Raw genomic sequence first — 16,902 nt, forward strand, 5'->3', positions numbered from 1 at the left:
CCCCGATCCTCGCGAGATTAAATCCACGGGGACCTCTCGGCGTGCCGAAGCTTTTCCTAAATCACTTCCATCATCGAAAACGAGGGGAAAAGGTCGGCTCGCGACCCTGAAAATGTCGCGTGATTTTAAAAACGCTGTATTAAGTGAGCCTATTATGGGATCCACGCAAGCTTTCTATCGTGGAAACATCTGGGCGTCCCGCAACTTTTACTGATTCACATGTAGCCCCTAAAATGCTTAGAAAAGGAAAACAGAAAGCGTGGAATAAACTCGCCGAAACGGAAAAGTGTCCCACGGGCGCGCCGTGATTCCGATCCGCGTGAAAATATTCACGGCCATAGAGGAGACCGTGGGACACCTTTTTGCAACCGAATATGTGTCTCGAATTTGCTCCCACGCGGCGGGCAAAATCGCGCAAGGAAAAATCGGACCAAAAATTAACCAATGCTCCAGCAGTATTAATGACCCTGATGTAAACAAGACAAACGTCTTTCTCTGGTCTGCATCCCCTTATACAATTGTGTGTGAATGAATGAATGAATGAAAACTTTATTAACAGATTGCAGAATGGGTACAGTACAGTACAGCTCAATACATACAATTGTTAAGGGGATGCAGACCAGAGAAAGACTTTCGTCTTGTTTACATCAGGGTCCCCCATTTTCAATTCATCGTAAATGTGTATTGAGCCGTACTGTATTGTACCCATTCTGCAATCTGTTAAATAAATAAAAATAACGTTTGACTGGCCGCCGAGCCATACTGTAGTGTACATGGTGACTGCTTGACTTTAAAAAAAAAAAAAAAAAAAAATATTAATACAAATATTGAATAATTTTTTTTTTAATAATTTTTTTTTGGCTTCCCCTGTTATTTTACCCACGCGACGCCACTGAGTTACAGTCAGCTGCATTAGAATGCATTTGATAATGGGCTTGAGATAGCCTCGATTCAACGAGTGGCCGCGTTAACAGGAGGACTTACCAACAACAATGTTTTGTGTGTGTCAACTTAACCACAAAAGTTATGGCTGTGTGCTAACACTATCACTTGGTAGATGATATGAGCAGGATGTGCAATACGAGTGAAGAAAGTCATTGTTTTTTTTTGACGTGATTGTTTAGTATGATTATTGGGCTTATATAACCGAGTCTGTCAACAAACATACAATTACAAACAAACAAACATGCAAAAATATGTACAGTTTTGGGAAGGTGGTGAAAAAGTTAGTTTTGAGCCCTATACTGTAACTCTCATGCATCCCGCTATAAACGTTTATCTAAATGTCCTTCTAAATGTTGACACGTTACTCCCGATCCTAAATGAGCACATCTAATCTACAACCATTACTGGCTACTGGCTAGCGTTAAAATACATATTAGGCCTATGTCATATAAAATAATGCCGTTGAATGACGTCGCTTCGGACATACTGTACTGCACCTCGCTCTCCCTTGAATATGTGTCGCGTTCTGAAATCTACAGCATTACCCGATGTGTTTTTATGTTTCATTAGAATTCATAAAATATCCCTGCTCTCTAAATATCGTCCATTGAAAAATCCATATCAATTGACTACTAGTACTAATTGTATGTGACCTCCTTGAATCTGCAGAACATTACGCTTCTATTACGGTACGTTTTCTCTTGCCAAGAAACTAGGGTCTTGGCAACGTCAGACCCAAGAGTGAAAACACCTTTACAAAGTGAGCAGTGCATTAGGTACATTAGGCAGACAGTGTTCTTGGCTCACAGAGCAATACAGCAGATATCCGTAATGTACTAGACCACTAGCCTGTCACTGCTACCTTTCGGCCTAATTTGGCCTAACTAGCCAGAATATGAAGCTTATTAATGGAGAAAATACAAAAATATGGTTCAAATGTTGGATCCACACACAAGAAATGTCATACTTGATGTAGGAGCCAAAGCTATATATATTTAGGTTATTGTATTATATGAATGTTTAATATTGATTGGATTTAGATAAGATAAGATATTCCTTTATTGATCCCCTTGGGGAAATTCAGGCATCATAGCAGCATGGGGGAAGGGGGGTACAGGTAGTAAAAACAACACAAGCAGTGTAAACAAATAGGTCAATATAATTTACTATCTAACTAGCTGAAAAATATATTCATAGTATTCACAGTGTCACATAAGGTGCAGTATGCATAAGGTAGTGTTATAATCTACTATCTACTGAAATATACATTATTCACAGTATCACAGTATCCACTGAAATATACATTATTCACAGTATCACAGTATCCACATACGGTGCAGTATGCCTAAGGTAGTGTTATTGTAACTGAGGGGTACAATTCCCTGACTGTATTAATCAAGTACTAGTATCATTAAACTACTACCGTCTTGTACATTACTGGCCAATACCGTACAAAGGTATATTAGATGACAACACTTCCACAATAACAGGTTTCCACACAAATACTTGTTTAGAATATTTATTACTCCCTGAGTCAGCGGGGAGAGGCAGTGGTAATCCCAGGGTGCGCTCCGCGCAGATGGAAGCCGTGGAGCCTCTGGTACGACAGAGACGGGCTCGAGTGATGGTCTCACGGGCAGGTGTAGATCCCACAGCAGTGGGGTAGGCGGTTCTCTGCTCCAGCAGCTTGGTCAAAGCAATGAAGAATAATAATCCTTGCCGGAAAGTGGCTATGCTGGTCCGGTGTAAATCCTCTGTGGTGCGCGGTAGTGCACGGTTGAACTTGACGTTACTATCCTATTAGTACGCGGCAATAAATGCTCTATGTAGACGCACAATTACCCACTTCACGTGGTCTTTGACTCGTAATGAAGGTTTACTAATAAATAGCGAACGATACGTTAAGCAAACGTATTAGGATAACACGAGACTCTATCTTGGGGCGATGCAAGCCCTATTCTGCCCACGTTGCGTAGTGGGGAGAGACGTCACTTGGATAACTGGAACTGAACGAGACTGAACGGGACAAGGGACTAAGAGGAGTTCTACATTTCTTGCGCCCTATCTATATGTACGGTGAACAAATAGTACCATTCGTACTTCGCCAGCCGTATCCATGGGCAGAAGCTGGGCATGTACAGACATATCTCGTTGGTACCTTTGAAGTCAGCTCTAGGGGGTAAGGCACTGGCGCCAGGGGATCGCTTCCAATAGGAGAACGAATATTATGGTCTGTCCTGTAGACTAAAGGGATATTCAGTGCACATTGTACAAAGAATACACAAGGGATATCAAACGATATACAAATATTATACATGGGATCTCAGGCAATAGATATATATATTCGGTTTAATCTGACCCTTTGTAACAGTTATTGTCCTCCTTGGGTTCCTATTAGTCCCAGGTAAAGTCATTGAACCGTTGTATTTGTCGTAATAGACCTTTCTGGAACATAGAACATTCTGGAACGTTTGTGGTGATGTCATAATAGACCTTTCTAGAACATAAAACATTCTAGAACGTTTGTGGTGATGTCATAATAGACTTTCTTGTAGTGGTATTTGTAGTAGTGACAGGAATATTTAGGAAAGTAGATTTAGGACCACTTCTGTAAAGAAAGACTTCGCAAATAAACCATTTGGATATTTTTATTTTACCAGGATCGCCGGCCCTCACATTAGTAAGAAAAATCTGTTCCAAGAGGAAAAAGGAACAACACGAACTACTGGAGCGCTGAAAGAAGGATAACGACAAAATGTCTAAACTTAAGAAGATATGAGCCAACAAAATCACTGGTAACACACTAACCCCCTGTAAATACACACCAATCTGGCACAACCCTGACTTTCAACTCGGCAAATCACCCATATACTTCCCAGCTTGGAAACAAAAAGGCATTACTCATCTTCACCACATCTTCACAGACAACAGCCTAATCACTTATCAAGATTTGACTGAAGGATACGGCATTGGGACAGACCAACACTTCCAATTTCTACAGCTGAAATCAATTTTGAAATCGAGAATTAACACTACACAGAATGATCTTGAACCACCTCCAATTATATTAGCAATGAATAAAATAACATCACAGAGGAAAATATTTTCAAAAATATACAAAATACTGGCAAGCGCAGACACTACATTCCATCTCCCCTTCACAAAATGGGAACAGGACTTGGCTTTCTCTCCCAATGCCGTATCCTGGGAACAAATTTGCACCAACACATTCACAATGACTAACAACACTAACCTTCGTTAATCCAATATAAGGTGTTACACAGAGTACATATCACACAGCACAGGATGTTTCAAATGGGATTTGCAAGCACAGATGTATGCTCCCATTGCACCCTCAACACCCCAGACAACTATTTCCATGCCACCTGGCTCTGCCCACCTGTCCAAGACTTCTGGAATTCCGTCATCAATACACTATCCCGGGTCATGAGCTGCAGCATTCCTCTCTCCCCCTCCCTCTGCCTACTTGGGGATACTACTGCTATCAATTTATTAGTCCAGAACACTAAACCCCTACTCGTTTCTCTAGCTGTTGCCAAGAAAACTATCCTCTTAAACTGGAAGACAAGAAAAAAGGTGAATACTGGCCAATGGTTGGGCCTTCTCTCAAATTACATATCACAGGAAACAATCTCAACCGTGGATCACATCGAAGTCTCACAATTTAATAACATCTGGAAATTGCTTGTGGATAATCTAGGCTCCTAATCATAGGAGATTGACCTGTGAGCCATCCACTCCATAACCCACCCTTCTCTCAATCCCCCTCTACTTTACTTACTCCCCTCTCTGCCCCCCCCCTTTCCCTTGGCATGTGTATTCGTTGTTGTCCTTCATTGTCCTTAGTTGTAATTTGTTTGTCAATATCTAGTCTGAGTTCCCCCCCTCCGAGAGGGCAATGAAATATATATTTTTTAATATTTTTCTTATTTTACTACACTTTTTATTTAATTTTGTACTGTAAATAATTAAAACGTATAATAAATAATAAAGTTGTCCCCCGAAGAGGGGGGGGGGGGGGGGGGTGGATGGAGTGCCCTCAAAAAAGGGCCGGGAAAAAAGCGAAAAAAAATTAAAAAAGATATGAGTTGAATATGAGTTAAAATAATTAGCCCAGGGTTTCCGTTAGCAGGTAAATACCAGCCAATGGCCGTCTAGAATTTCAATTGGCTGGCAAATATAAATCCATTGTGGCTGATGACTGTGGCGAGTAAAGACATAGTAGACTACTGCCTTGTCCTGCGACAAGAGAGGGTGCGCGTGCATGACATGATGTCCTGGCAGTAACAACAGTATTTACCTGAGATTGTCCAAAGGAGTCACAGAACAAATGTATCCACAAAATGGATCACCATTCAATGTTATTGACGACTCCGAGTCCTGCCTGTGACTGATCTTATGTTCTTATGACTAATTACAGTTAAATTGATCCGTTCTGTCTATCTACGTCGGTTTTTAATTAATTATCAATGAGGTCAATACCAGACATCAAGGCCACCTAATCATCCCTTCCCCTTAATTGGCTGATATCAATTCCTGTCTCCTGAGCCGTTCAGCCATTGTGTAGTGTGATGTGTGCCTGGTGCCAGTGTATGGCAGCCATTGAGCCTGCGTAGCCCAAGGTTGGGTGCTACCAGTGGTGGTGAAGGAGGCAATTTCCCTAACCTAATCGCTTCGCGTCTGAGAAAAGCGCTATATAAATTAGGGATGCCCCGATCGATCGGCCACCGATCGTTATCGGCCGATAATCAGTATAAATATGCGATTGGGGAATTCCGATAATTAGTCATATTCGCCGATCGCGGAAACTGATCAAGTGGATATCTCACTCGCTTGTCTCAGACGCACAGGACCTGCAAACTGCTCCTCCTCCCTAGCCCCGCCCGTACCCGTGTAGAGTTTGTAAACACAGAGGAGGCGGACCTCCTCTGCTGAGTCTAGATAGTGCATTCGACCTGAGCTAACGTTAGCTACCTAGCTATCGTTACTGTTTAAACAAAATTACCCAGTCAACTATTCACTTTTAGTAGGCTTTGTCTAACGGTATTTAGCCGGCTAGCTACTGATAGCTCCGGATATCAACAAATGCCCCAGGAAGTCTAGTAGTCCATGTTGATATCTCCGTTAGCTTGCGTTAGCTTGCGTTAGCTGACGTTAGTTAACAGTTCAAAACGAAATGTCCGATTGAACTAAATAGTTGTCTTAACGTCATCTAGCCGGCTAGCAGTAGCTACAGATAGCTCCTGATATCAATGTCTTATAACATTGATTGAATGTGTATTCGAGCTGAGGGCTTGCTGAATGTGAAATGACCAAAGCATAACGTTACCAATAGGGTCCCGCTGCAGCGCCGGAGAATCCTTTTTGGAGCTGGAGGCTACTAGAGTACACACAGACAGTGGAGCTGTTTGCAGATAGCGAGCATTTTGACTTGTTGCATGGTGGCGATGTCTCGCAGATAATACAAGTACAAGTCTAATTATATAATATATATATTTTATAAAAAAAAAAAAAAAAAAAAAAAAACTTTATATAAAATAATTTTTAATTTCTTTTTAATCAAAAACGATCGGTATCGGATCGGTATCGGCCGATATGGCTCACGACGATCGGTGATCGGTATCGGTGGCAAAAAACGTGATCGGGGCATCCCTAATATAAATGTAATGAATTATTATTATTATTATTAATGAGGACTATCCGTTTGTCGGTCAGGGTTGATGCTGTATCCATTTGTGTCCGTTTTTAAAAGTTCGGAGAGGGTGACATTTTGGAACAGACTGAGACATTACCATCCACAAAGCTGTTGTTTCTGCAACCGCACGCTTACGTTAGGTTCTAATTTAAAAAATAAATGAACCGGCAGTAATACCCTCTGTCAAATTTCTATCCATTTAGTGACGGATCAATGTGCAGCCGCAGCCTGACCATGTTTTCATGCATTTCTCTATGACTGCACATGTAATAGGCTACACATGATATAGCCGTTAGATTTTACATTTGGCTGGTAAATGTGAATCTTGTTGGCCGGCCAAAAACATTGCTAGCGGAAACCCTTGATTAGCCTGCTTCAGATAGCCTACCTGGTTGTGGCTACTGTTTGTTTGAATGCTTGTGGTTGAATTACCAGTCATAAAGAGTAGGAGAGATAAGATACATTATGGTTTAATGATTATATGACTTAGGTCCTTCTCTTTCCGAGAGCTCACTACCTGCCAGTTGACAGATAAGATTGGACTTCAGAGAAAGGCAGGAGTGTGTGAGGTCTGTTGATTGTGAATGGACTGCAGAGTTGTTGTCACAGACCTAATAAGCCAAAGATATTTATGGATTCCAATATATTTAAGATATGAGACTGATTTAAGCTAGTTATGGAATGTAACTATACAAGGAGTAGGCCTAGACTATAATAATCTTTCATTCCAGTGTGATCTGCTATGGCAATTCATCGAGTTTCAATTACGATTTTGGCTTCCCACAATCATGAAAACAATTGAGATTATTGTGCTGCTCTCATTTTGTCTTGTGTTGTTACACAGCACACCCTTCTTTCACAGTGGCACACTCAGCCCCCCCCCCCCCCCCCCCCCCCCCCCCCCCCCATGCCCAAACAGTAGTTTCAGCTCATGTTGAGAGGTAAGAGGGAGCCCATACTCTAAGTGCGGACTTGACTTCATTACATTATTAGCCTCAGATGGGACATTTGTCTGGGAGCAGTGTTCCAGATTGAAAAGGGAGGTCAGCCACTGCATGTAGAGAAGCTGTCGCCCCTAGCTAAAGGTCTTTATAGATTTAGAATATGAATGCTATCTTAATACTGCATGGTATTCAGGGTTTCACTCAGAAAAGTAGGGGGGGGGTTAGCTTAAAATGACTGCTGTTGATACCTGTACCATGATATGACTTCTTTTTTTTGTATTTAATTTTTTTATAATTTTTTAAACAAACACATAAACAAACATGACAACACACGATTAGATATACAAGCATTGTAAAACAGTGTACATCAGTTAACTCACCGTTTGGATAAATGTCTTATACAAGATATACCCATAATACCTGCTATCTATTCCCCTACACACATATGCTCTAGCTCGTACCCCCCGCCCTGGACCCCCCAATGGATAATCCATCCATTATCCTTCGCTCCTAACCAGACACTACCATTAAATGCTAGCTTTTATTCTCTCCACCACTTCTAACCACATTGTCAATTTGGATTCATTGAGACCCAAAATTCTTGCTGTAGATATTTCTAGATAAATCACATCGAGATATGTAAGAATCCAGACCTTTCGGCACATTTTGTTCCGGTTGAAAGTAACCATCGTGATGCTATCAGTTTTTTAGCCACTGTAATACCAGATAAAACCAATCTCTTTTGCTGTATAGGTACTGCATATTCAAAAACATCATTCAGCAGTAATATAGAGGGGTGTACAGGTATATTCAGAATTAAGAGATTTGATAATTGCTGGGTCACTTCTTCCCAGAATATCTTAACTGGTGGGCAGTCCCAGTACATGTGCATAAATGTCCCCTCGTCCCCATTTGTACATAAGGAGCATTTGGAGTCTTGTTTAAGACCCATTCTGTTCAGTCTTATAGGAGTCAAGTATGTCCTCTGACTTCTATCATTGGTGCATTCAAGGAGGTGTGTTAAGTCAAAGAGGTATCGCCGGCCGTGGTGTAGGCCAAGGACCCTACCGTGCCTACCGGCAGAACTTTTCCCACATAAAGAATTCCAGTCACCTTGATCAAAATATGCCCAAACTCCACCAGTAACTACTTTCATTTTAAAAACATGCAATGACGTTAGTAACCCACAGTGTGGCGCTGCAGCTTGGTCTGACTAGTTCGCTCCACTAGTTCGCAAACATATATTTTTATGTTTTGCTTGACAACCCTATTGAACAGGCTAAAAACGTTATCTTATTATTAGATAAAAGTAACAACCATAACGTCAATACACCAACGTTTAATTCACTATCATTCACACGATGAAACAAATTGCTAATATTTTAAACCTCGCAGAATTTATCATAGCTGGCTAGAAAGAGAACGCATGAAGCAGCAGGACAGGTGAATGGGAGAATATTTGCTACAGTACAGTACAATAGTAAACAGTATTATTATACATATCGGATCATCATGGTTGTTAAAGGGAGCACTTCACCAAAATAACTGCTGATTTAATTTGCAGATAATCTCACACACATCCAAAAACACATTCATTTCATTTGACGGTTATTGAGAGTAAATTTGTTTGAATATGGTCACCGGTCATCAGGGATTCAAGTCATCAGGGACATTGAATTAGGGCTGGGCGATATGGCCTAAATATGATATCACGATATTTTCTGACCTTTCGGCGATACACGATACGCATCACAATGTTTTTCTTTTTTTCCCCAAAATTCATTATGAGGCTTACCAAGACAGTATTTGAGTTTGCAAGCTAACATTAAAGACAAAATAAAATACCCATGCATTTAGCATTTTTATATTATATATTAGATTTAGATTATTGGATTATTAGATTATATATTGCATATATTTAGCAATGAGATATTATATGATTTAGATATGAAATATGATGAATTGAAAATGGGGGACCCTGATGTAAACAAGACGAAAGTCTTTCTCTGGTCTGCATCCTCCAGTCCGCTGTTGACTGTTGTTGTATTGAGCTGTACTGTATTGTACCCATGCTGCAATCTGTTAATAACGTTCTCATTCATTCAGTCGGCAAACAGAATCATTTTGATTGACAGTCGCGTCTGCCAATTACGTCACATCGCTTGCACCCGCCCTGCTGTTCTTAGCACCAATCGGCAAGCGCGTATTCATTTTTTACTTCCGCCATTGGAGAGCTCAATGACAATAATAATGGCAGCGGTAGCTCGCCGCGGCCGACGTTTAGCTTTTAGCTCCGCAGAAGGACTAAACGACTGGAGGCATAATGATTTTACTGCAACGGATGTTATAATAAAAGCCTTTCCATACATCTGTCTGATTGAAAACTTTATTAACAGACCGCAGAATGGGCACAACTGAGTCAGCACGGGCTGAGATATGAACGACTAAAGCTTGCTATATCTAGGTCGACCTCGGTCGTTGCTATGTAAATACGCTGATGTTATTGAAAGTGTAACTATATAACGTTAATGCCACAAAACGAATGCCTTTGTTATCATAAGTAGTAACTTTTGATGCAGTAGTGTGTGTGTGGGGCGGCGCTGTTCAAAAGTGTCAACGTGTGGACCAGATTGACGCGACACAAGCCTCTTGGGCAAAACATCACGATATCCACGATACGTTTAAAAAGTGTATCGTTAATGAACTGTACCCGATATTTATATAATATCGTCATATCGCCCAGCCCTACATTGAATCCTTATGTTGTGTCAATAACAGCTCAATGAGAGGGGAAGCCTGGTCTTAATGCTGCTTCTGAAGGGAAACCCTGGTCTTAATGCTGCTTCTGAAGGGAAACCCTGGTCTTAATGCTGCTTCTGAAGGGAAACCCTGGTCTTAATGCTGCTTCTGAAGGGAAACCCTGGTCTTAATGCTGTTTCTGAAGGGAAACCCTGGTCTTAATGCTGCTTCTGAAGGGAAACCCTGGTCTTAATGCTGTTTCTGAAGGGAAACCCTGGTCTTAATGCTGCTTCTGAAGGGAAACCCTGGTCTTAATGCTGTTTCTGAAGGGAAACCCTGGTCTTAATGCTGCTTCTGAAGGGAAACCCTGGTCTTAATGCTGCTTCTGAAGGGAAACCCTGGTCTTAATGCTTAATCACTCTTGTCCCTGCAGGTGGAGTGGTGTTCAGGAGGGTTGGAGCTCCGTAGGTTAGGATTGCCGTCGCCATGGTGACCATCCCAGAATACTATGCTGGCAAGAGCGTGCTGATCACGGGGGCAACAGGCTTCATGGGCAAGGTACAGTAGTACTCAAGTCTTTAGAACACAGCTGATGAATGTGAGAGATCTCACTGTTAGATTCCTGTCAAATGAATGAATTCATCATGGAACTGAATTTTCCTTCCCCCCCCCGCTTGTATTATTTCATGTTGTTTTTGTTTCCCCCCCATGTGTCACATCCCCGATGTAACGTTCACTCCCACGACGTTAACCTCAGGTGCTGCTGGAGAAGCTGCTGAGGTCCTGCCCTGAAGTCAAAGACATCTATGTGTTGGTCAGACAGAAGGCGGGACAGAGCCCACGGGCCCGCGTCGCTGACATGATCAACTGCAAGGTGAGGGGGGTGGGGGTTGATGATGAAGAAGAGGGGGAGGACGGTGGGGAGGAGGAGAGGGAGGGAGGAAAGGGAGAGAGGAAGGGCATAGATGGTTCAGGCAGAAGAGCCCCCCCAGGCAGACATCGCACATACGATCAACGGCAAAGTCATGAGGGAAGGAAGAAGGAAGGAAATAGAGCGAGAGAGAAAAGAGAGTGATGAGAGAGATAGTGCATGGATGAAAGGATGGTAGTAGATAAGACATGGAACAGGATAGAACCCTCAGGGCTCATTCACATCTAGTCAGACAATGCAGCACCTCGCAGCAGGGTGCTGCGTTGGTGTCGACGGGTGTTTTGTCAGAGATCATGCTGGGAGCTCTTTAACCCCCCCCAATCCATGGTCTTCCGTTGTGATGGATTGGCCAGCGCAGCCTGGGGAGGGCTTCTGTTTATTGCAGAAATCTACTCGAGTTCTACTTTCTCACGGAACGCCACTCAGTTTTTTGGGCAACCCGTTTTTTGGGAGCCCAACGAAACTGGGCTGGGATCGGCAGCCAGCTTCCTTTTGGCGCCCTTGTTAATAGATTAGACTGTTCACTAAACTGTTCACACTTGCCACGCCACAGCCAGCTCGCGATCTGCAGCGATAGTTTCGGCATCTGGTCTATTTTAAGCACATGCCGCAAGCGAATCGGACATATACCAGAATAGAAAACTGGATAAAAAAACACATTATTAAAAGTTATACTTAAAGTTGTAAGTGAAGGTACAAATGAAGGGTAGGATGTGGTTTGTCAATTATATATATATGGTTTTATATATATATCACTGATTCTTGATAAAGAAATTCATAATGATTGACATACTCACAAAGTTAAATCTAAAGGTATTGTGTATACTGCTGTTATGTTTTAGCACATATATTTGTTTTTGGGGGGATATTTGTTTAAATGTATAATCTGTGGTTAGAAGCTCCCATGTTAATTTTCTTGTCCTCAGCAAGGGTCACATTATTGACCAGCCTAAAAAAGCTTGAAAAACCTCTCCACTTGTGAAAACATACATATCAAATCAAGGATAAGGGTTATAAATGTATAAAACAATGCATGCCATGAAACTCAAATAATATTTTCCATAGAAATCTGCCTATCAAAGTTGTGTCCTCAGTTTATGTCAACTCCGTCAGACGTTTTCATAAACCTAATTAAATCAGGCAATAGCATGGCCAGCTCTACCCCTTTTCCTTTCCCTGCCTGTGGTGAATGCAACACTACCACTAGGGGTGGAACGGTTCACAAAATTCACGGTTCGGTTCGTATCACGGTTTTGGTGTCACGGTTTTCGGTTCGGTTCGGTATATGTTTATTTATTTTTATTTTTTAATGTAACACTCCAAAAATACCATACATCAGCATAAGATATATAGCCTAAAAATAATCCAACTTTTCAGTTATTTTCAAGGACGTAGTCATGCAAAAACTGAAAGAATGAGGCAGTTTGACATCAGGCACATTATTTTGACAGTGACCGGTTAGAGCTAGGAGAGATTTTGGTACAGCAAGAGGGGCATTGCTGATTTAAACATGCTTCTCATTTATTTGGTAAAAATAAAGGCTTACAGCGGTTTGCCTTAAATAATGTTTGGCACACAAAGACCGAACTGACTGAAAAATATAGGCAACATTTGTCAAAGTATTAACTTAGTGCAAACAAACAAAATAATTATATTTTTGCGGCCACATTACATTTACATTTACATTTAGTCATTTAGCTGACGCTTTTATCCAAAGTGATTTACAAGTTCTGTACGACAAGTCATCAGGAAGGGCACAACTGAGTAACAATGTTCATCAAAGTGTTGCATGTTACAGTGTAGGTTAGTTTATAGGACAAGTGCATGACAGTAAGGTTAGTTAGGGTTAGATTATTATTATTTTTTTTTCATTATTTCAGATAATTGTTGAAGAAGTGATACAAGATACAAGAGTTATATTTGTCACAGCATACAGGTATACAGTGAAATGCGGGGGGTCTCGCCCGCAACGATGTGCATAATACAATAGTAATAATAATAAGAGTCCAACCAATAGAGCGACATAGTGCAATAAGTAAACAAAGTAGGCATATCGGTATCTGTACATGAGTTATTTACAGAGCATGGTAGGACATGCTATGCTGGGTAGTGCAGTACACTGTTAGCTACGGATGAGGCACTGGGTCTTTATGTACACTGCTATACAATGCTATATTATACAATCTCAAGCTATACTATTCTTAAAGTGACATTTCCTTCTGTAAAGTGTCCATAAGTGTGAGCGTGTGCAGCATGAGTGTGTGTGTGCTCATGTTAAAGTGGCTGCTAGTGTGTGAGCGTGTACAGTGTGTGTGTTGTGTGTGTGCTCATGTGTGCTTGTGCGTGGAGAGTTCAGTGTTCAAGGCTCTGATGGCCTGGGGGAAGAAGCTGAGCCGAAGTCTCTCTGTCCTCGTTACTGGTGTTTGCAGGCATTTGCCTGACCGCAGCAGCATGAACAGGCTGTTGTTGGGGTGGTGAAGGTCTTTCATTATCCTGCAGGCTCTGGATTTGCACCTCTTGTTGTATAGGACCTGCAGGGTTGATAGTGCAATACCCGTGGTACGCTCGGCTGAGTGCACCACTCTCTGTAGGGCCTTCTTGTCCTGTGCCGTGCTGTTGCCATACCAGGCAGTGATGTTTCCAGTCAAGATGCTCTCTACAGCTCCGGAGTAGAAGGACTGGAGTATCTTCCCAGATACTCTGAACTTCCTTAACTGTCTCAGGTGGTAGAGGCGCTGCTTCGCCTTTTTTACGACTGAGTCTATGTGAGAGACTGTTGATTGGACGAGGAGTTGGGTCGCTTCTTTTGTCAGAAAGGGGCGGATCCTTCTGACGTTGCTCAGGAGGAATCTGCAGGTTCTGGTTGTCGCTGCGATGTGAGCAGAGAAGTTCAACTGGTCGTCGATGACAACACCAAGGTTCTTGGCGGTCGGGGACGTGGTCACAGCTGCATTCTCGACTGTGATGGAAAGGTCGGTCAGGGGGGATGATTTGGCCGGCAGGTGGAGCAATTCTGTTTTGCTTAGGTTCAGTTTGAGGTGGTTGGTCGTCATCCAGGCGGAGATGTCGGACAGACAGGCCGAGATCCGCTCAGAGACGTGGATATCTGAGGGAGGGAAGGAGAGGAAGAGTTGAGTATCATCGGCATAACAATGATACGAGAAGCCATGAGACGTGATAATGTTACCCAGTGATTTAGTGTAGAGGGAGAAGAGAAGGGGTCCTAGGACCGAGCCCTGGGGGACACCCGTCCGCAGGGGGTGGGTGGCCGACAGGGTCCCTCTCCATGACACTTGGTAGGAGCGGTCATTGAGGTATGATGTCAGCCAGCACTAGGAACTGTGGAACTGGTTTCGTGGAGTCACTTCGCTGTGAGCGTCTCCATGGTTAGCTTGCGGCTAACGTAACGTTAGCCTAGCTTGCGGCTAACGTTATAACCGAACAATACACACATGCCCCGAACCGTGGAGGTCGTACCGAACGGTGTACGGTTCGAATGCGAACCGTTCCACCCTAACTACCACACATGGTCTGGTAACTTTTACACTTTTTGATATTTTAGACAAACAATGTCAATATTCCTATGGTCAAAGCTGGAACATGTCAACACCGTCTCTCCGTTATTATACTTTAAAAAAACAATAGTGGATTGAATTCAAGTGTTTCAGTGAGATTATTAACTCATTCAGCGCCAGAGGGCGCTGTGTACTGTGTGGTTGAAAGGCCAATGCTTTAAAGTATAGGAATACGTGGTGGTGTTTGCAGGGCTATAAGTATATTATATATTATAGCTATGGATACAATACTATTGCCCATTTGACATAGAGTATCTATCGTTCAATATGTGAAAAAGAAAGAAAAAATGTCATCCATACATTCCCGTTTTATACCGTGGTGAATATAAGTATGGTTTTAGGGTAATTCATGGGAGGCTGGTAATAGCCCCCAACATGTATTATACTATACTAAATGCATAGGCGTTCCGTCTACACACGCTACAATAAAAAAATCAAATGCAGGGGCGGTCAGGTGGGCGTAGCGGAGATTGCGCTCGTCACCAATGCAGGAGATGCTGGGTTCGAGCCCAGCTCTCGGCGTTGCCACCAGCTTGGCTGGCCGTTCACACTAATACAATTGGCAGTATTAGGGGGTGGGGAAGCTGGCGGGTGGGAATCTGGCGCTCCAGGTCAGGTCTCGGCGCTTGCTAAGCGGGGCAGGACTTGGTGGAGATAGCGTGCCCTCCCACGCGTTACACTCCACCAATGAGAGTCCTCGCTGCCAAGTGGAAAGAGCGTCACTGGCTGTCGGCGCACGTCTCGGAGGAAGCGTGCGATCGACTCGGGACGCCCTTGTACCGACTCGTAGGAGAACATGCGTACAACAACCAGGTAGGGGAGGGGGGGGGGAATTGGCACAACGACTAATTGGGACGGGGAGAAAATCAGAGAAAATCAGAAACAGAATTTCTTTTTACAAAAATATTTAAAAATCAAATGCATATGATAGGTATTATGTTCCATCATGAATGCATGAAAGGGTGGGGGTGGGGGGGACGTTTTTTTACGCTTTGATCGTCACCAACGGAATACGTTATGGACTAGCGTTACACACATATGCTCAGGACAGATCACAATGAAGGCATGCTTTGATCAACGCAAGATTTATATCAAAAAGCCCTTACCTTGACTAGGATCTGCCCCAAAAAGAATATTCCAATTATCTGATAGCGAGTCCCAGTATTGGTGTCGATCGTGTCGCCAACATAATCCGCCACACATCATCCATCTGGAGCATTTGACGCTCCTCAAGCCGATCGGGACAACCGCTCCCTTTGCCTGACATGGAAAAGTCCGCCCGGACCAATATAATCGACGCACAGCCCAAGACACAGAGTTGCATCCTACCAGGCGGCGGTATTGGACTTTTGCGATCTCAGACTCATTCCCTATGATAACACCAGTCTCTACTCTACTCTACTCTCTAAAGAACACGCCAACATTTTGGGAAATTAGGTTATCGTCTTCTCCAGAGAGAGACAAGAAGATGGATACCAAGTTTTCTATCTGGCTGCACGTTAGCCTAGCTTAGCACAATGAATGGAAGCGGACATGTCCGCTTCCATTCATTGTGCTAAGCTAGGCTAACGTGCAGCCAGATAGCTTTCTACTGAACTCACAGAGAGGAAACTGGTATCTTATCTTCTTGTCTCTCTCTGGAGAAGACGGTAAGCTAATTTCCCAAAATGTTGGCGTGTTCCTTTAAGGCGTGTATCTGTGACATGATCGACTGCAATGCAAGGAGGGAGGATAGAGAGGGAACGGTGGATGGAAGAGAGAAAGAAAGAGGACCATGGGCTGTACTCTGGTGTCTGGATAATGCTCAGACTTGTTGTTTGGTTCCTATTGGTTGTCAGTTAAGGCCAGGAATTTATTTAATTTAATTTTTTATTTAATTTTTTCCCACAGCGACTATGGATAGGGAATTTCTTTATTTAATTAAAATGTTGGATGCATGGATGCATGTACTCTGCCAGCATGTTTAATATCCACAATACTACAGGTTTGACTAAGATAAAAAAATATATATATAATATATAAATTGGGTCGCACCTAAATCGGCAGGGTCGG

The 16,902-nt window shown here is 42.7% G+C and overlaps 1 protein-coding gene across 1 annotated transcript in view; it reads left to right on the plus strand.

Moving 5' to 3' along the window:
* The window catches only part of far1 (fatty acyl CoA reductase 1), a 73,289-nt gene that overhangs the window by 18,719 nt on the left and 37,668 nt on the right, over nucleotides 1-16,902 (plus strand). The window contains exons 2-3 of the mRNA XM_084316351.1: nucleotides 10,778-10,902; nucleotides 11,102-11,218. Of these exons, the coding sequence (XP_084172477.1) occupies nucleotides 10,831-10,902; nucleotides 11,102-11,218 (189 nt within the window). The 5' untranslated portion in view covers nucleotides 10,778-10,830. The remainder of the gene's footprint in view (nucleotides 1-10,777; nucleotides 10,903-11,101; nucleotides 11,219-16,902) is intronic.

This window comes from Notolepis coatsorum, assembly GCF_963971535.1.
Source record: "Notolepis coatsorum genome assembly, chromosome: 6".
Classification (NCBI taxonomy): Eukaryota; Metazoa; Chordata; class Actinopteri; order Aulopiformes; family Paralepididae; genus Notolepis; species Notolepis coatsorum.